This window comes from Chelonia mydas, chromosome 1, assembly GCF_015237465.2.
Source record: "Chelonia mydas isolate rCheMyd1 chromosome 1, rCheMyd1.pri.v2, whole genome shotgun sequence".
Classification (NCBI taxonomy): domain Eukaryota; kingdom Metazoa; phylum Chordata; order Testudines; family Cheloniidae; genus Chelonia; species Chelonia mydas.
The window spans coordinates 114899659-114921302 of NC_057849.1; the positions used below are offsets into that span (position 1 = coordinate 114899659).

Sequence of the window (21644 nt, forward strand, 5' to 3'; positions counted from 1 at the left end):
CCTGGATCCTGCTATGACTCTCACATCTGGGCGATATCAGGACTCTCAAGGCACTTCATCAAAGAGGAGTTCCCAGCAGGGTGACTGCTAGACAGGAAATTCACAAACACCCTCGGCCTACACATACACAGCACATCACCCCTTCCTTCAGTGACCAAGCACACCTTATATGAACACCCCTCACCCCAGCTTAAACAATGCCTGCCACAACCATCCCAGCCCATTGCCAATCACTACAGCGCAAGAGATGCATAACGATATGGGTTCTTTCCCCTTGCTTCACATGTTTCCTTCACAGGAGATAGACAATATCATAGGCGCCAACTCCATGGGAACTCTGGGGCTGGAGCACCCACGGAAAAAAAGAGTGGGTGCTCAGCACCCACCAGCCACCCACCAATCAGCTGTTCAGTGGACCCCACCAATCAGCTCCTCCCTCTTCTCCCCCAGTGCCTAACACCCACCGCCAATTAGCTGTTCGGTGCCAGGCGGGAGGCGCTGGGGCGGAGAGGAGTGGGACAGGAAGAAACGGAGCAAGAGTGGGGCCTGGGGCAGAGCTGGGGTGAAGCACCCCCAGGGAAAGCTGAAAGTCGGTACCTGTGGACAATATCCCACACAATCATGGCTCATGATGCCATTGTCAACCCTCAGACTGAAGCCAAAACCCATTATCATCATGCCCACTAAACCACTCGGCCAGCAATAGTGAGAGAGCCTTTGGCATCCTAAAGATTCAGTGGAGGTGTCTCCATCTCCATCTGGTGGCACACTGCCAGGTAGGTCAATGGGATATTCCTGGCATGCTCATCTTGCATACTATAGTAGCGCAACACGGAATACCTGTAATGTATAGGAATTGGGAAGTACCCCTTTAAATAGTTGGGAAGCCATGTAGTGGGCCTCCCTGTCTTCTATTGCAGAAGCTACTAAGTGCTTATGGTATGGAGCAACAATGTATATATATTAAAAACATTTATTTGGAACACAACTGTGTCTGTGTGGTTTCCTCATAGTCTTAATGTTTGTGTAGAGAGGGAAGACACATCCTCTATCTATAATGTGAGGAGAAGGGGGTGCATTAGGGGATGTTCTCTGCAAACCGCTGCTAATTTTTTAAGATTTTTTGGCTGGTGGCAGCAATCGCAGCATGTTTGGAGCACTGCGCCAGGGTGCAGGGCCTGCTTGGAAAGATGGGCTGAGACGGGGTCATCCAACCCCGCTCTGACCTCGCATGTACGACTGGGTCATTACCATATAGGAGCAGGACTTCCAGAGATAGATTGGTTCAATTGACCCAGAGTAGGCTGCTGGAAGGGAGGGGGTCAGGGTTACAGAGCCAGGGGTTAGATTTACAAAGGTGATTGTGTTCGGGGGCAAGGAATAGACACACAAGGGTGCTAGCATGGTGGGTAAGGACTGGTATAAGAGAAGGGATTGGGTGCTTTGGCATGGCCTGAGAAACAGAGGTACATGGGGGCTAAGGAAAGTCATAGGTACAGGTTCTTGGAGGGTTACCAGGATGTGTCACATGGTAGGGAAGGACTGGCTTAGGGCATGTCCATACAGCAAGTTAGCACATGGCATCCTGAGGTGTAAATCTACAGTGCTCCAAGGTGCCACGCACTAACTGCCACATGGACCTTGCTGCTGAGCACTAAAAGCTCTCTAGTGTGCTTTGCATACTGCTGTTTCAAATCAGAGTAGCTCAAAGTGCACTAGGGAATTTTTACTGCACAGTAACTGTCCACAGGGACAGTTACTGTGCAGTCTTCTGGAGTGCTGTAGATTTACAACCCAGCTTGCCATGCTCTAACTCTACCTAAAAACAAGTCCTTAGTCTGCAGGAGACGTTGAGTGGTGGTGACAGGTTAGTTCACTGATGGACTGCACTGAGGGAAGAATGAGCCAAAGCAGGAGCATGTGCTTGATGCTGAATCTATGCATGGATGGGTGCCCCATCAGGAGAAACACATGACAATAAGTACAAGGTGGTTAGTAGTGTGCCTGGGTCTGTGATATCATCCAGAGCCTCAGTCTGGCTCTCCTACTTATCATGCATAGCAGTAATGGCCTTTCACACCCCACACAACTGACCACAGATCTGACCTTTGGCTGCATTAATAGTCCTGATTTTGATCTCACAGTGAGTTCTCATTTACACTAGCGTCAGAGAAGAATCAAGTCCAATGTTCTGAGTCCACAGAGAACACAACTGCCTTATAACAGAAAAGCAACCTGACTATAGCAAATAATCCACTCTTCAGGACTGCAACATGATCTGATCATCATGAAAATCAAACTGAGACTGAAAAATGTGCCACATTGAGACAGCCATGGTCACCTGATTAAACATCTGGTGGACGTTATTTGCTTTAAATGAGTTTTCACACCATTTTTTTCTTTTCTATTCAAGATTCTTTTCTATCTAAGCAGAAGGGGAACTTTTAAAACTGGAACGTGAGAACTTAGTTGCAAAACAATTTCTGCGTTAAATAACAACACATCCTAGAGTCATGACCACAGGAAAAAACAGTTCTTTGCCTTTAGCCTGCAATATTCGGTTAGTCTATCCTCCCATCTCTGCATCCAGTCATTTCTCAGTCTCAAGTAGGCATGAACTCATGTTAAAGGTCTGTTGCAATATTGCCAGCCCCAGGTGTTCTAAAACCAGGCCCCCAACTCATGACAGTGGCTTAATAACCATGAGATTTTAAACAAATAATAAATTATGGGTTCTTTTTATTTGCCTTCTGCTTTCTGACCCTTTAAGGTTCATTTTTTGAGCTTTTCTCCACAACTAGATGGGCTAGAAACTTACTTTTTACAAAATTAATATATAAAAGCTGAGATTATCACAAAAGAAAATGATTCCCCAAGGCCTAGGCTTTAAGAAAGCCAGCAAATATTACACGAGTTGGTAACATTTTGCTTGAATGGGCCTATCACAAGAGTTTAACTTTTTCAACATATGAATGGATCAGCGACATACAATTCCCTTTGTATATTAACTCTGCTATAAAAAGTCTCTGACTACATTATCTTCAAAATGAAACTTTTCCCAAGGCTGAGAAATAGAGATGCTATTACCACACAAATGATATTTACCTGTTACACTTACCTTCAGCATAGAAAACAGTTCCTTTGGTAGTCAGTCACTGCACAACAGAGTCCACAGTGATGTGAATTAAAGTAAGCTGTAACTTTATGGTACCAAATTTATAGTTTTTAGATCATGACAAATATGTGGCATATAGAAAAATACACATCAGAAAATGTGCCTGATTTACCATTGCATTACTGCGGTTTTACTGACATAATTCAAGTGAAATCAATGGCCAGATCCATTGATATGCTGTGGCTGCTTTGTGCTACTCAGCAATGCAAAGCATCGCAACCATACCAGTGAATCTGGCTCAGTGGAGTTACAACCGTATAAAGCTGGAGTACTGCAGTGGTAAATCAGGCCTCGGGTGTTTAACATGTTTGTACAAGGGTTTATACACATTAGATACATGTAAAGGATACACAGCGTAAATTGTAGTACACAGGTTACGAAACCAACTCGGTTCATGTTAGCAGGTATCTCGGGTGAAACTCTGGCTCCACTGAAATCAATGGGAATTTTACCATTAACTTCAACAGGGCCAGTATGTCACTCCTCATTTCTCCATCTCTACCTTCTGTTGTTGCTTCAGCTGGAGCACACCATTGTGAGATGTATCATATCCAAAGATGAGAAGGCACAACTAGTTGTATCACATCATATAACTTCCATGCCTTGGAGGCAAACGACTTTTCTTTTGCAAGGGGTATTTTATTCTTTATTGAGCTAGTGGACCTAGTACCTCAAAAGCCCTGTCTGCTCTCTCAGATCCTCGGTACAGATCCTCAGTCAGTATACCTCCATTGACTTCAATACACCATTCCAGTTTACCCAAGCTGAGAAACTGACCCGCTGTATTTACTTCTATTAAATGTATGTTAAGCTGACTGCAATCTTACACTGACCTCTATTTAACAATTCCACTCACCCACTAGGGTGGGGCTGTGACTCCTCTTCATTACAAACTGAAAAACTGATCAGTTCTGAGATGAATATTTCTTTTTTTTTCCAACACATCTTTCTGAATATTCTGATGAAACACATACTTTGGGATACATACATGACAGATATCTGGGGCAGGAGTTAGTTTATCTTTTTACAAGGCACAGCAGATTCTCTATTTGGAAATAGATATTAAAGTAAAGGGTAAAGGTAAATTTGCCAGGGATCCAATCAAACAGGCACAAACTCAGAAGAAATCTGATCTACAGACAGGCTGAATTTGTTCACTTTCACTGAGGCAAATTAATGTCAAATATATTGTCAAATATAGCTGGTCATGGAAAAAATTTCCACCAAAAAATTTCACCAAAATAGCTGAAAATTTAGACTTTTTGTCAAAAACAAACAAACAAACAAAAAAACCACCTGGAAACCAATGGTGAATTTTCAATGAGCTCTACTTGAAAAAGCAAGTAAACTATTATTTATAGATAGAAACAAGTGTGCTGTCTTTCCAACATTCTGACCATTCAAGAAAACCCATTCACACAAGAAAACCCTTCTTATCAATGCAGAAAAAAAACCCTGGACTTTCAGACTCTTCTGTGAGGAACCTTATAACACACATGCTTTTTCAATCACTTGTAAGAATTTCTCTCTTATTTTCTGCATAGCTAGCTCTTTCCCATGTTCATATGCAAAGACACACGTAAGAGGCCCCTATCTTCTTGCAAGAGCTGATAGAAGTCATTGCTTTCTTTTCAAATAAGGAAACCCACAGATTCTTCTCTGCGTTTTACAAGATCTTGCTGGACCAGAATCTGGAATTATTCTTGCAAACTCTCATAAACCTAAGAGAAAAAGATACCTGAAACAATCAAGCACACAAAATATCCCATTTTACTTCAGAATCCAATATCAAGCACAGCCACAGTATTTAAAGCTTCACAATCAATTTTATTGATTATTTTGAAAATGTAGCAATTTTCATTAAAATCATCTTTCTGTAAATTTAGCTTTAAAATTTTAATTTAAAAAATGTTTACAGTGCAATGAAGATACACTGGAGTGGTATTTTCATTTCTTTTTTGACACTACAGAGATAATAAATTCACTATCTATATAAAGAATGTATTTTTATTCACATTTCAAATTTTTATACCAAGCATTCAAAAATACATAAGCAGCAGCATCTAAATCATTTCTTAATTATTATTAGCATGTTGTTATAATTTTATTTACAATGGCATCTCATTGTGTTGTAGGAGCCTCCCAAAACCAGAAGAGTCCCAGTCCCTGAGCTGAAGAGTTTACAAACTAAGCTTCTAATCCTGCTATCAGATACAAGTCAATGGAGTGCCACAAAAATAGTAGAACCCAGAATCAGAACCAGTTGTAGATATGACGTAGTGAGATGAGAAGACAAGGAGGAGAGTTTAGGGGACAAAAACTAGAGGAACCATCAGTTAGATAACATGATTACTTCACAAAATGATGGAGTAAGGAAGAGGATTTTAGTTTGTTACCATTCTTTTATGTAGAGTAAGAAGGATCTATATACTACTCACTAGATACCCCTGAAATTTACAGAAAGCAAACAGGAGCAGACAATTCAAACAGACAAAGTAACAGTATTTAAGAAAACTACCTATTTACACAGCATGGTTGAGTTGCGAAGGCTTGTGTCTCAGTGGCATATGGTACCTCACAAGTTTCCAGAATTTAGAGTTGGATGCATGTGGGCATTCTTGGTGCTTCTCTTTCCATTTTATGGTACCTTGCTGCTTGATGATGTGCCTGAGGGATTCTTGCAAGCCCTCATAGTTCCCAATTGTCTCCATTTCAAGGAGGATCACCTTTATGTTGTTCTGAATGAGGGCACTGTATAAGGCAATCTGGTGTTCATAACCAAATTCCTCATACTGAATTAGCTGAGGCGTTAGAATGATGATCAGTCTCCTGCTCTTCTGTATTCTCATTTCAAATGCATTGGCTTCATCTAATAATGTGCAAAAAATAAATAAATCACAAGATGTGAGATTTCTTTTACGGACTCCGCTGCGTCCAGACCTCTCCGCTCAAGATATATTTTCATTGAAAATAACCTTTGTCTCACATTAATCTGAATTAGTCTCTCATTATGAATAGAAGCTGAAAAGCACACAGTAATCAAGGGTTTTATTTCGAATGCTCTCCTTATCTGAAACCTTCATACACTGAGGATTCTTAACTATTGGTGCCCACTATTTACAGTGCATTTCTAATTTTGGTGCTTTACATAGTTTTGAAAACCTAAGGTCAAATTCAATGGAGAACTGAGAATTATATCAGAGGTTCTCAAACTGATTCCCATGGAGAACTGGCTGGCTATATGCAGCTCTGAACTGCATATAGCCAGCCTCTCATGTATTTCTTTTTGGGAATGCCGACATATGGAACAGTCAGATCAATAGGCTCTCTCTCCTTTGCTACTTACTCCTGGGATTCTGGGAATGATACAAGGACGTTGCAGCATTGGATATGTGATCCTTATCATACCAGTCATTTCTATGCAGAACTCTCCACTATCTATGGGAAATTCTGTTTAAAAATAGATGGAACAATATGATCCAGTTTTATGAAGAAAGAAAAAAAATGGTAAATGATCCTGTACACACACATAGAGCCATACTTTGCTCCTAATCTGTGTGTGCAGTTTTCTGTATGTGCAATTTCAGTAGAAGTTGTGTACAGAGTTCAAGGATATGGTGTGGCCTTTTGTGAATATTACCAGAATTGGGTTGACAAAATGAACACAGACAAATCCATATTAGTGCAAGAAGCATGCTGTCTAGTCTACAAACATATGCAAATCCTAAGGCACACATGCAATAGCTGTATTTTTTATTAACAAAATCACAGCTAAACTAGGTGTCATACTACTGTAGATCTGAGAGCTGAAATTTCATTTTGGGACATAGGATTTGTCAAACCCGATTTGATCATCGATTCACAAAGTCCAGGATCCTGCAATTATCAGAGATCAATATTTGACATTTCACAGGAAGACAATATCCTCCTATCATCGGCTGGTGTCATCCACATGTGCCCTCAGCTGGCCAAATATGGACCTACTGGTCCAGTCATGACTATGCTTCTCTTCAAGTTCTCTTCAATTACTGCACAGAAACCTTTTTTCTGTTAAATAAGCCCACTGCTGATTTATTTATTAACATTAGAGATAACTCAATCCATCATCTTTAAAGCAGACCTTTGTCCTCTCCTACTTCTCCACACCTGGTTCTTCAGCCACTCAATTACCTTTTCTGGGATGCAGTCCTCAGTTTCCTTCCCAACAGTCAACTGAAAATAATGTTCTCCAGTCACAGGAGAGGTGTGTTCTTTTTTTGTTTTGCTTTTTCCTAATTGTATCTCTGCCCCCTCTGGGCCTACCTTCTTTCCTGAAGGGTTTTCAAACAGCTTCCCACTGTTCTTTTTCTGGCCCCTTCTAGAAGTTCATCTTTCCATACAGCCTTTTAAAAGGGGCCAGACACCCTGTGGCACTCCATATGCATTTGACCAATTATGCAACAGTATACTGACTTGGATAAATAATTTCTTCTCCATCCCTACAGAAAATGCCTTATAGAGTGAGATTTTATTGCCCTTATTTTATCAACCATATCTGTCTAAGATTATCACCAACAATTATCCAATCCTTGTTATAAATCTAGTCATGGCATTTGACTTTTCCTATGCAGCTGTATTTCAATGATAGAGAGTGCCAGTGATGAAGGGACGGAAATCAACTGGAGTCTTAACTCAAAGTTTTCCGAAGACTAGTGATTACATCAGTCCTTTATTACATGGCTAATGAGTATTTGATTAGTGATTTATAGCCTGCTACCCTACTCATGCAAGTTATCCCTCAGGGAACATCAATGTGCATACAATTATGAGAAAGAGCAGCAGGATTGAATCCTAAACTGTTAGTCTGTGCTTTTTCCCTTTTCAGTTTCTTGTAAAGCTGCTCATATTGGGCTTAGCTGTGGCTTTGCCACAAGTCCTGAGTCGGCTTGTGAGGCAGTGCGTAGATACACTGTCCCACAAGCAGATCGTGAACCAGATTGTGCCTTTGGGTACGTCTACACTAGAACTGGTGGTATAATTTCTGGTTTGGCTGACAAACCTGCACAAGCTGTGATTGATCTAGAGTGCTAAAAATAGAAGTGTAGCTGCTGTGACATAAGCACCAGGACAGGTTAGCCAACTCAAGTATAATCCCATCCGAGACCCCAGGTTTGCACTCTAGGCAGCTCATCCTGCCGCCTATGCAGCAATGGCTACACTGCTATTTTTAGCACACTAGCTCAATCAGAACTAGTGTGAGTATGTCTGCCCAAACTGGAAATTATACCTCTAGCTCCAATGTAGACACAACTAAAATAAAGTCAAAATCTAGTTCATGGTTCCCCGTTTCTTCAGAAAGGTGGTAAATAATTTGTGCCTCTAATCTGCAGATTACAGTCCCTGGCACACCAGCCAGCAAGAGCTACGTCCTCTGGCTCTGCCCTTGTGCTTGTCACCCACCTGTTCAGAGGGAGAGTAGCAGCTCCACAGAGGCTACTCTCACACACTGCTGCTCACAAAGTGAGTAACCTGCACAAGAGCATAAAGAGACTCCTTACGCCCCGGGGTGGGCTAATAGCTAGGATCACAATCCGGCCCCAAACCACAAGTCATTCACTGCAAAATAGCTTTTGATCCTTACCTTCCCCCGGCAACATGTCTCGCCCAAAAATACACAGTTTATATCCATGTTTATTTTCTAGAACATCTGGCAAAATCTGGTGAACAAAATATTCCACAAAATTAGCTTCATTAGTGCGATTTTTGGGATAGATAACATATGCATCGTATATCTTCCCATCTGCAAGTTGAAACAAGGGGAAAGCACATTGCTGTTAGTGTGGATGAAAAGTGGTTATTTCAAGAGTTAGAAAAGAAAAATTAATCTTTGGAAATAGATTTAATTAGACCTTTCTATTAAGCAGAAGCCTGTAAATCAACATATGGGTATTTGTAAACTAAAGAATATCGTTGACGTTTTACCATTATGCATTGTCATGATTTGGGATCCGGTCCTGCAAACACTGAAGCACATGTGGAAATTTACAGCACTAAGGACTGTCTCCCTAAGTTCAATGATCCAGACTGGTCATATAGTAAGAATTAAACAAACCAACACATGTCAGCATAAAGCCAATATAATTTTCAGCATTTGTTCCTTTGGTGGCATCATAAACCAGTAACATCCTTTGACATGCTGGGAGCAGACAGTACATTTGAAGTCCTTCTGCTTGTGGAAATTACCCCTCACTCCCATGATACCTCCATGTATCTGTGTGAAGGTCCTGTTCACTCAAGATATGGCGTTGCAATCACAGGCAAGGCCTCGTTCAAATTCTCATTGTTTCTATTATGCCCTTCATCTCCTTCAAACATCTCTCCCTTCATCTCCTTCTCCCCTCTAATCTTAACCATGTTTGGTTTGTTGCCATCTCCTCAATCTGACATCTACTTCCTTTCCCGGACTGGTCTTTCCTCCTTTGACTTCCTCCTAAACAGGGACTCCGTTTCCTCCATTTTCTTTTTCCATTTTAAGTCTCCCACCTGCATTTAACTGTAAATGTACTAATGAACTCTGTATGGCGCTTTGGGATATAAAGGAAGGTGCCATGCAAAAGAAAAGTGAATTCCCTTAAGTAAAATAAAGTTCGGTAGAAAAGAAGGAGCATGCAATAAATGAAGATTTGCCAGAATTAACTCAGTCCATATTAACAGGTTGGTTTTACACTAATTTTCATTATGTTTTGCTATAGAGCAGCAATGCCTATATCCTGAAGTTCTTCACTTACATTACCTGTTAAATAAAAAGTGCCTTCTCAAAAGAAGTTACCTTAAAAAACAGTTACCTGTCTATTATTTATGTATATATTTTTTCTTTGATTTATAAAAGCTGTTCTTCTATTAACAGGTGCCCATTGTATGCTCTGGGCACTCTTACAACAATTAATATTGATAGCCTTATATATCATATTTGCAAATTTGCACTGTCCCTCTAGAGTATCAAACAAGAATTTTCTTTGGGTTGAAGTGATTTTTTGCATAATACACTAATAGCACTTACACAAAGCCCATGAGAAGAAAGGACTTTACACAGGGACTGCAGATGGTTAGGGATCCTATCTAGATGAAACTGACCTCGAGGTTAGTATTTGTACATCAAAATATACACACAGACCCATACTAAACTTAGAAAACAGCCTTCATATTTTATAAAGGGCCTGGTTCTCCACTGCCTTGCCAATTAGGTGGCCATTCACACTTGTGCAAAGTGAGCATGCAACACTGCAAGATCAGAATGTTACCACTTTACCCTTATGTTGCCTGGGTATAAATGACTTCACAAGGGGTAACAGAGTGGAGAATCAGTGCATGGATGCAATAAACAGTTATGTAATTAAGCCATTTCAGAACAATATACACTTCCCCGCCCCCCCCCCCATCTTTTGCATAATTCTTACTCACCATCCTGGGTTTTGTAGGGTTTAAATATCCCCCGACACAGTAGGACAATATCAGTTTGGAAAAACTGGTAAAGTATGAGCAAGAGGGCTATTATAACTAACAAAACAAGAATCCCTATCGTTGTGTAGGTGCTGTGATTATCTCCTGCCAAGAAAAAGAAAAAAGATAGTATTAACATTAAAGATGCTAATAGCTGGGCCCCGTCTTCTGCCTCTCACACACACCCCAGATAGGATCTTAAGGAGTAAAGGGATTAAAAGAACCTCCCCCAGTGACCAGTAGTTGATGGGTCCACAAGACCCCACCTTCAGATCCATTCATGGAGGTTATGTCAGGGAATGTGTGGTGGGGGTGTTACAGTCACTGCATTGAGGGGGCTCCCTGCACTGGCCTGCCTTCCATACATCATTTCAGGCTGGGTGAGGTTTATAGGTTATCTCCAAGGTATAAAGCAGCTACCATACTAAGAAGGCCCACAACATTTGCCCTTTCCCATCAGAGGTGAGGTCAGGGGGTGGGGTGATTGTAGCTGCTGTGCAGAGAGGACTTCACCATCAGCCCCACCCCCATCAGGTGACATCAGGGGACATGGGGTGGGGAGTGTGGGATGAGGAGACAGCAGCTGTGCTAAGAGAGATCCTGCCTTAGATTAATGTATTTTTTGCTATATCTTCCCTCAATACAAGCAGAATAACAATGCTGAGCTACATCTAGCCAGGGGTTCTCAAACTTCATTGCACCATGACCCCCTTCTGACAATAAAAATTACTACACAACCCCGGAGGGGGACCGAAGCCTGAGCCTGCCTGAGCCTCACCATCCTGGGTGAGGAGGAGACCAAAGTCAAAGCCCAAAGGCTTCAGCCCCAGGCAGGGGGCCTGTAACCTGAGCCCCACCACCCAGGACTGAAGCCCTCGGGGTTTGGCTTCAGCCCCAGGCCCCAGCAAGTCCAACACCAGTGCTGGAGACCCCATTAAAAAGGAGTAGGGTTGCCAACCCTCCAGGATTGTCCTGGAGTCTCCAGGAATTAAAGATTAATCTTTAATTAAAGATAATGTCATGTGATGAAACCTTCAGGAATTCATCCAATCAAAGTTGGCAACCCTAAAATGCGGTCACGATCCAGTGTGGGGTCCCACCCACAGTTTGAGAACCACTGATCTATACATTAGCAGTTACTCCTGTGACACAAAATGAGGCAGAAGGAAAATTTCTCTCACATCACAGTGTTTATTTTATTCACGTGTATTAGCCACTGTATGTGAAGCTGTTGAAATAGCTGAAAACATATCTACCACTAACTTTTCGATGCTACAGCCACTTCTACAATTACATTTTATTGCAATAATACCTGGCTAAGAAGCCTGATTCTTTAGAAATGTAAATTGGACTCCTTGGACTATATCCTCAGCTGGTGTAAATGAGTGTAGCTCCACAAACTTCAGCCTCATGGATTTCAGTGAAGTTACACCCATTCACACCAATGACCCCTTAGCTGTTAAAATGTCTGACTCAAAGAGTATGAGTTAGCTAAAAATATGCAAATGAAATCTAAGAAATATTAACAACTCTGGAAACTAGAGAAGGATGGTACAAGTCACTCATGGGAGGATTAATTAAAGACAATATGTACCTCTGTACGAAAGCTGATGAGTAGATATGAGTTTTATAAGATTAGTAAGATGTCTGCTTGGGGGTTTCCCCAAGGATCATAAAGCTAGTACAATTCTATGAATAATTTTCAAAATTCTATGGATGACTTCAACCCTCTCAAGCAAATATCTAAACTTTTTAACACATTCAGTAAATCCACCACATGCCTGAATGATGTCATTTTTACTATCGGCTAGCCATTAAATGTTATTTGCTATGATAAAAAGAAAAGAGGTGATATTTTCGTTTTAGATAAAGAGGTTATTGTATTTCTTGATGTATCAAATGTCACACAGGCCTGTAAATAGAAATTCATGCTTTAACTAGCAGAATTGCTTACTTTGGGCTTCCAGGCCTTGGTTATGTTTCCATCCAAAACACTGGAATAAAGATGGGAAAAAATATTTCTTTTTTTGATTTTGGTGACATTAAAGCTTCTCTTCTTACAGTGGATCAGTGAAGTAAAAGACAAATTGGATACTGAAGATAAGCTACCCACCTTGTTGGCATTCCATGTTGACTGATTTTGAATTTATTTATAATACTTTTGGTGTCTGGGAAGATTTTCAAAAGCACCTAAAATATTTAGATGCACAAGTCCTTTTTTTTTTTTAACCCCCCCAGCCCCCCCAAAATAACAATTCTTGTCAGAATTCAGCTATATGAATCTTTGTTCATTGATTTCAATCATGGGTTATTTACCCCTACTTACACAAAATGTATCTTTATAACTAAAATCACCTTTTCCTGTGTGGAACTGAAATATAGATATATATTACCTACTCACAAATGTTTTAAAAAACGTTATTAAGGTTAGGAAATGCCAGAATTAAGATTGCCTGTGCAACCTTAATTCAGCCCTTTTGTGCCTGGGCACTATAAGACATTCTTTACTCACATGCTCACATCCTATTTTTTCCACATGATCACAGCCTCATTCTATGCACAGGGTGGATGATGCTCAATTAATGAGCAACTATTTTAATATTGTGTGTTCTCCTCACTGTTCAGTGTGTGGCCCTGGGCCTTACTTGCTGGGCACTAGTCAAACCTGCTCTGAGGAAATTATTAGTTTACTCCTGAACTTTTCTCTGGTGATCATCATTACTGTATTTGAGTGCTTTACAAAACATTAATTCATTAATTTTTACAACACCTCTCTGAGATGAGGGGGTATTATACCCATTTTACAGATGTGGAACTGAGGCTCAGAGACATTAAGGTCAGAAGTATCCACTAATTTTGGATGCCCAATTTAAGACACCTAAGATCTGATATTTCCGAGTATTTAGCGTTATAAAGCACTTTTATATGTTCAAACCACAGCTCCCATTGATTTCAGTTGCCGCTGAGAGTGCTCAGCACTTCTGCAAATCAGACTTCAAGGTCTGAAGTCAAGTACCCAGAAAACAAGGAACACACACTTAATGACCAGCCGTGAAAGGTTCGGTTTACGTGACTTACCTAATGTCACATAGGAACTTTGTGGCAGAATTAACTAAGACACACTCCTTTTCCCTCCTGCAGTCCCCTGCCTCATTCACTGCACACCTTCCAACATCTGCAACAATTGAGGCAGGGGTCTCACAAACAACAGTCTTCTTTACTAGATAGAGTAGGTCCAACCTGTGCACTGAAAGAGGCAGGGATCCTATAGAAAAAACAGTATGTGATCATGTAATTAAAGACTATTTAATAATACACCTGAACAAGGGGCTGGATTAAGGCTGTGCAGGCAACCTTAATTCTGGCATTTCCTAACTTTTGAGTGCTCGACTTTGCAACCTTAATAACGTTACTTTAACAATTTTCCTGCTCTCAGTTCAGTAAGAGGCTGCTCAAGACAATCTGCTGCCCTGGCAAAATTTCAGTGTGCTGCTGCCCTCCTTGTGAGCATAGGGCTGCAGATTTGGGCCAGCTGCCCTTCTGTCAAGATAGAAGGGCAACTGAGCCAAATTTCAGTGAGTGACACTCTGCCCTGAAGCATGGGGTTGCAAGCCACTCAAATTTGGCCCAGCCATGCCTCTGGCATGACAGAGGGGTGGCCAAACTAAATCTGCCACCCTAGGCAGCTGCCCAGTTTGCCTATAGCTAGAGCAGCCCCTAAGTTCAGGTGCCTGGATCCAGCCCTAGCCAAGCCGCAGAAGGCTACAGCTTCAATTGAAGGGAAAGTTCTGCTCAGTCCAATGCTCAAGTATGCCCAGTACGGACTGAATCTGTGAGGAAATTAGCTGCAAAGCTCTAGCAAGTCTCTACTGAGCATATGCAAACTGCAATTTTTTCTAAGGCTTATAACTTGGTCAAATTTGGGAAGATTGTCACAGGAACAGCAAAAGGCACATCATCCCTGACACAAAGGCCACCATATGCCAAATTTCAGTTTCTTGCTCCAAAGCATGGGGCATTAGAACTTCTCAAAGAAAAGGTCACCAAAATTTTCAGCATGGTCAAAACCATGTATTTTCTCCTAACCTCATTTTCGGAAATGGGAAAACCATTTGGGCTGAAATTCCCCCTCACCCCGCAAATCAGCCAGGGGGAGAAACCTGGCATGAAATTTCAGCCTAAATGGTTAACGAGTGACAGTTATAAGCCAGTGAAATGGGAAGCATTGAGCTCCGTTAATAATAGGCAGCACTACCAGACTCACTTATAACACATTTAACTATTGAACTATTGACTCTTAGATCTTTTTCCCCCACATTCATATCCCAGGGCTTTTTAGGAGTTTTCACATTTAAGTATCAAATAATTTGCTTTTCTTAATTGTCATAGAACATTACTGTATTTATCTGTGCATTACCATAGTATATGTAATAGTACCATTACTTAGAGAGGGAGTATTGCAAATACCACAATACATTTAATCACTGTTCGAGGTAAACATCAAGATTTTAAAGGCATCCACTGTTTGGTTTTTTTTGTCATTTTAAACCTTAGAATGCTAACCCTCTTTCATGAAAATCAAGTTCACTCACAAATTAAAAAAAACAAAAACAATTATTTGTTTAAATTCTATAAACAAAAACTATTTTCTTGCTTTCTCTTTCATGAGCCTATGCCCTTGTGTTACATTTTAAGCTATAGCCAAGGCAAATTTAAGTAAAACATCTTAGCCTTCTCCAAGGACATTGGGCCGTAACTTAGGATCAAAGTCTTTCCAATCTTAGTTAGGCAGCATTCTGATTGCACTGAAAAAGGAGTGCTAGCTCAGTAAAGATTGAAGATTTGGCCCTTCGTATACAAGTTTCCAGCACAGATATATTTCTACCAAAATAATAATAATAACACAGACAGAAATTGTTAAACCATTTTCTAGTTCCAAATATTTTAAAATAATTTCCAATGTGATTTATGATCCACCATCTTTCATTAAGACAAACATTCACTGGCTAATTTACATCACTGTCAAGTTTTGTTTGTACTTAAATCTAACATCATCTTCATGCAGCAAATTGACTATGTTGTATCTCGCCAGTACTAAGTACCTGATTCTTCAAAAAGCTTTGCACAGACAGAGCACCACAGCAATCAGTGGGGCTCCATGTGGGCACAGGGATCCATCCACCTGGCACCCTTTGGAGGACTGAGGCTTAGGGATTCGCTTTCACCCCACCCAGACTAATGCACATTTTAAAAAATGATGGAAGAAACACTGTCATTTCCCAAGGCAAAGTTACATTTATAGTGTGTTTTTGTGGAGCAAATCTAGCCCCCTGCTTCATGGAGCAAAACTGGATGTACCTCATCTGCATGTCATGGAGTCCTGGCTTTATGGCAGTGCATGGGGGTGGTAGGTAGGAGAAAAATATAGGTAGGCTTTTCCATCCTAACTGCCGCCCAGGGATTTGGCGGGATCGTGAGAATAAATATCTGACACAGACTGATACAGCGATTAGGCTGACATAGCCTTCCTGGAGCAGCTCCACAGCTTGGGGCAGATTTGGTAGGCCGCTGGATCTGCATTTGGCTCTGAATTAATTAGCTAAAAGGAAACATTTGAAATGGAAGAGCTTGTTTTATTCTGATTTACAGTTTCATGGTTTCTTCAGAAGAACGTGAGCCAGAGAGAGACAATGCACTAAGAGGCCAGTTAGAGCAGGGAGGCAACATAAAAGCATGAGCTCTTGAGAAAAAAACATTCAAAAGCCAGAAAAATAAAGAGGCTGAAAATACGCCATCCCTTGTCCCAATAGGGCTGGGATTTAGAGAAATCTGATATGGATGCTACACTCCTGATTTTGTTTTTAGGATTCCTCCTGGGTACAAGGGACATGAAGCAATCAGGCATCCAATGGCAACAATCCTTCTCATTAGTCAACAATACATAAAGATATAATATAAACAATATTATATACACATATAAAGACTGTTCTGCCCTGAGATCTAAATGTCTAAAAGACAGCTAATAAAAAAAATGGGCCCTATCATCCCAGTTCAGCAAATACAGGAGCCTTATAAGGAGCTGTTGACATCTGTATTTGTGCTGGATACACAAGGACTGTTAAAAAGGTCATAAACTTCCTGTGTTTATGAAGTTTATATGCATCAGACAGAAATCTCTACATTGGGCTTCCTGGAACTATGGGTTCAATTCTCAACAGGGCTGATTCAGCCCCTTGTCTTTCTGGGAGAGATAAACTGAGTTCCGTGCAATTTCTGGGCAGGGTACTTGTGAAGACCTTGTACAAGGCGATTCAGGTGTTTCTGGTTACTGAATTATTACTTTACTTCATCCTGCTAAAAACAGCACATTATTAGCTTTTTGTTGTTGTTGTTGGGCTTTTTTAAGTAACAGCTAAAAGCTGTGGGAACATGGCATTGCTGGCTCTTTAGAAAACAACACTTGGAGACAGGAGGCAATAAGAACACAGAACAGGGGACTGGAGAGGGACAGCATGTTAGAAACCAGCCAGAAGATATTTTATAGTGGCTTTTGCCTCAAAATTAGAAAGAGATCCAAGTAGCAAAGTTTGGATCCATGTCTGCAATTCACATCCAAATCTATCTTCCAGAGATAAACCTGAGTGCCAGATTCAGTCCTGAACTTTCCCAAGAATTTGAGAAAAAATGAATCTGGTGTTCTGGAAGTAGGCCCACCTCCACTCAGCATGATTTTTGTGTCTAGAGAAGTAAATATTTTCTATAGCAGCGGGTGCACAGAGGAAAAGATTTTTTTCCCCACATTATGGGCCTGTCTGTGAATGAGGATGAGAAGACACCAGATCAAGATGAAGGGAGAAATGGAAGATATCACTGAGGACTGTCTATGAAGGTAGAGCCAGAAATGTCCAGGGTGGAACATCTCTGAATGGGCGTGAGGGACAGAGAGATGCCAGAGGCACCCAGTCTGTGAAGAGAAAGGGCAGAATTAAGAGGTATTCAGGCACCCAGTCAGCGAATAGGAAGAGATACTGAGATTGGCCTAACTGGGGAAGAGGAGCAGGAAAAGGGGATTAAGAGATGTGAGGAATAACCTGCCATTGTAGGTGCTCAGAGACCAACACTCCATAAACAGACATTTTGACCAGATAAAACATGTCTGTAAATTGACCTCAGAGGAAATCAGAGATGGCTTGTCTTGGAATGGGGAGAACATAAGAACGGCCACACTGGGTCAGAACAATGGTCTGTCTAGCCCAATATCCTGTCTTTTGACAGTGGCCAATGCCAGATGCTTCAAAGGGAACGAACAAAACAGGCAAGCACTGAGTGATCCAACCCCTGTCATCCACTCCCAGCTTCTGACAGTCAGATACTGCCAGAGGGAATCCTGAGGATGTGGTTATCGCCCTCTCTGGGAGAGAGGAGAGGAAGATGGAAGCATCTGGAGGCAGTGGAGCAGCCTGTTGTTCCTGTGAAAAGGGGTCAGGAGACATCAGGAATGTCTTTTCCATGACCTGGGCTTGAGAGAGGAGGAATCAGAAGATATCAGGAACAAACCGTGAATGTGGAATATGGGATTGACTTGGTGTTTGTATTAGGAGTGTTTGGGCCTGCTGATTGCATGAGAAAGGAGTCTTCTGTTTGTGGGGAAAAGGAAGTAGGAGAAAGTAGGAGAGAGTGGGATGGAGGAAGGGAGCAATATTCACGTGGGAGAAAGAACAGTGTGTATGGGGTGGATTAGAGATAGTGATGGAAGGGGATGGCTAGCTTGGGAGGAAGAGTCACTCAGAGGAGTAGTAGTGGTAGAAGATACAGTGTACGTTGGAAGATCCACACCACATAAGTAGAGGCAGATGGTGGTGAAGGCGCGGCGGGGGTGGAAAGGGGTAAGAGGCAGAGAGGTGGTTGAAGGGACTCTTGAGATTCCCAGGAGCTCCTCATTAAAATTCTGGTACTAAAGTGGAAGGACTGTATGCGCAATTTCCCTGCCACTGAAAGAGTTCACCCCCTTCTGGATACTTCCAAATCATCCCACATAGAGCTGACTGCATGGTTTTATGTATGTAATGTTGTTGTAGGTGTGTTGGTCCCAGGATATTAGAGACAAGGTGGATGGCGTAATATGTTTTACTGGACCGATTTCTGTGTAAGTTCAAAAGATTGTCTCTCACACCAACAGAAGTTGGTCACCTTGTCTCTCTTTACATGATTTTATGATATTTGTAATACTATTATGTATAGTATCAGCAGTATGCAAGGATCTTTGGTGACATAAGACGTGTCTGAAAGGCTGATGTATTGCCTTTGGAAGGCACTGGGTTGCACCATGCCCCAGTCATTAAACAAACTAAAAAGGAAAAATCTTTGGGACAGACACCCCAGACCCTCCTACAGATCTTCACATATACTTCAAATCTACATACATTGTGTATATTCCGAGGGAAGGAAATGCAAACATTTCCACTGAAATGAACTTAATCTAAGCATGTTTGCCAAGAGGTGTCACCTCCTTCCTTGGCAGTGATAATGAGAAAGCACTTCTGTTTTACCTGGGGGGAGGAGTGAAGAGGGGGGGCTGGAAGAATAGATTTCCCAATCCCTCCTCACTCCTGCTTGTGAGCACAACCCTCACCCCTTTGTCACCCTTCCACCTGCTAATACAAATGTAAGAGGGACATTGTATTTAAGGATAGTCTTGTAGTTAAGGCAATTGACTGGGACCCAGGAGATCTGGGCTCAATTCCAGCTCTGCCACAGACTTCCTGTGTGACTTTGGGCATGTCATTTAATCCCTCTATACCTCAGTTCTCCTTTTGTAAAATAGCACTTCTTTCCATCTTGACTGTAAGTTCTCTGAGGCAGGGACAGTCTCTATGTGTTTGTACAGCGCCTAGCACAATGAGGCTCTAATCCTCCATGGAACCTCTCAGGACTCCTGTGATACAAATAATAATAATGGGGGCTCCTTGTGAAAATGTTGGAGGCACGTCACTGGCAGAAGGGGACTGAGCGGAAGAGCCATTAACAATGGGGTAGCAGAGGCACTAGGAGACCTGCACCGTGTTGTGGACAGTGGAAGAAAATGGTGAAGGAGGATGATATTGGATTTGTTTAAAAGTCTGCTTGTTTCAGAAAAAAACAACAAGGGAGACATTTTACATGACTTTTATTGCACGGTTATAATTCATCTGGTACAAGAAATCCCTACTGTATCAATGATTAGATTTAAATGCCAGCTACTGTCATTTCACCATAAATATTGTTGAGCCATGTTAGGAAGGAGGGGAGGCAGCTACAGCAGAGGATAAGCACTCCTGGAGATGGTACCAGCGGTCAAGAATGATAGAAGTAGGGATCTTGGCATTAGCAGCAATAGACAGAGGGGAACAGACATCACACACACTGGCAGCAGCAAAGCGGGCACATTCAAGAGCCCTTCATAAACTATTATTGATGACCTATGGATAAAAACAAAATAGGATTTGTCTACAGCAAGGACCAGATACTTAATGATTACATTGCCCAGAATTCAGAGAGACAAAAATTGTTCTTACAGTGAAAGTCAGATACACAGCTAGTCATTGTTTCCGTCATCCAGTTGTATATGAACCACAACAAGAGACACATATTACCATACCTATGACTAGCAACATTACTGCAGGGGCTGCCACACTGGCTTTACTTTCCTTTGATTGACCCACAAGAGGTCAATTCAGTCCATAGCTTAGGAGTGAATTCCTCACTGACGCTGAGCTCACACACAGCAGCATCTCTGAGTAACACTTCCTACCATCTCTGGATGGCTAGGAGATTCCATCCCATCCTGTGAACGATGGCCTTGCCTCAGTTATACAAGGCTTCATCACCGTATGTCTTGGACTACCGCAATGCAATATATCTGAGGATGAAGCCATCAGCCCTTTGGAAACGCCAGTGACAGTGAAGTACATCCCCTCAGCAACACGGGATACTGTGAGCATATCAAACCCATTCTTTATGCTGCTTCCCAGAGATTATCAAGTCAAGGCCAAGGTCCGATCTCCAAGGCACTCAGTGCCCTGCGCTTAGCATATCTAAGGGTGTGTCTACACTGCACTCTTCTTCTGGTGGGGTGTAGTGTACATACACGCATAGTCCCCAGAGCACAGGTATAAATAGCAGTGTAGATGGTGAGGCACAGCTTAGGTGAGTAAAGACAGACCTGAAGGCTGTGGGTATGAACCTGAATGCATACCCTACACAGCTCTCTGCTTCCTCAACCCATGCCTCCCCATCTACACTGCTATTTTTAGCTGTGTAGTGCCCGCGGCCTCCCCACTTCTGGAGCCCTTCTCCAACCCAGGAAAATACTCCAGCCGTGGGTATGGGGTCCAGCAGTGGAGAAAGGCTCCAGCAGTTCCATGCCACAAGGAAAGACTCCAGGCAGCAGGGAAAATCTCTGACAGTGCCCTACTGCCAGAGCCTTTGCCCCACCACAGGGAAAAACTCTGGCAGCGGAGAAAGGCTCTGGCGGGGGGAGGTGCCTCACCGCAGTGAAAGGCTCTTGTAGTGCGGAGCTGCTAAAGGCTTTTCCTGCTGCCTCCCCTCTACCAGAGCCTTTCACTGACATATGTAGCTACACACCATAGTGTGGATATGGTGTGCTATTCAATGCGATATGCAGCTATGCATACTCTACATGTCGCCGCCAGTGATGTGTAATGTAGAGGTAGCCTAAAAGACCACCTAAAGCTCTGGAATGGAGACCATAATTAAAAGCTCTGCTCCTCAGGCACAATGGAACTTTCTGTTATAAAAGTTTCAAGCTCATCAAGTTCAGGACATAGAACTTTCCTAGGGGCTGGTCTGAGACTGGGGAACAAACTCCCCCAGGAGCGAAGGACCATCCCAAACCTCACGGTCGTCTGCTCCAAGTGCATGGTGCACTTCTTCAACCTGCCTTCTCTCACATACACGTTGAGCAGCCTGTACATGAAAAAAACAATCACCC

At 42.0% G+C, this 21644-nt stretch overlaps 1 protein-coding gene across 3 annotated transcripts in view; it reads right to left on the reverse strand.

Moving 5' to 3' along the window:
- Positions 1-3242: 3242 nt before the first annotated feature.
- The window catches only part of IL1RL1 (interleukin 1 receptor like 1), a 45695-nt gene continuing 27293 nt past the window's right edge, over positions 3243-21644 (reverse strand). For 2 of the 3 annotated variants that reach the window (XM_043536704.1, XM_037897961.2), the window contains 3 exons: positions 10616-10759; positions 8796-8954; positions 4990-6044 (listed from right to left, as the gene is read on the reverse strand). In XM_043536704.1, coding sequence (XP_043392639.1) covers positions 5698-6044; positions 8796-8954; positions 10616-10759 — 650 coding nt within the window. In that variant the 3' untranslated portion in view covers positions 4990-5697. Of the gene's footprint in view, positions 4914-4989; positions 6045-8795; positions 8955-10615; positions 10760-21644 lie in introns of those variants that run through there. The other variant, XM_043536713.1, reaches the window with a different exon arrangement.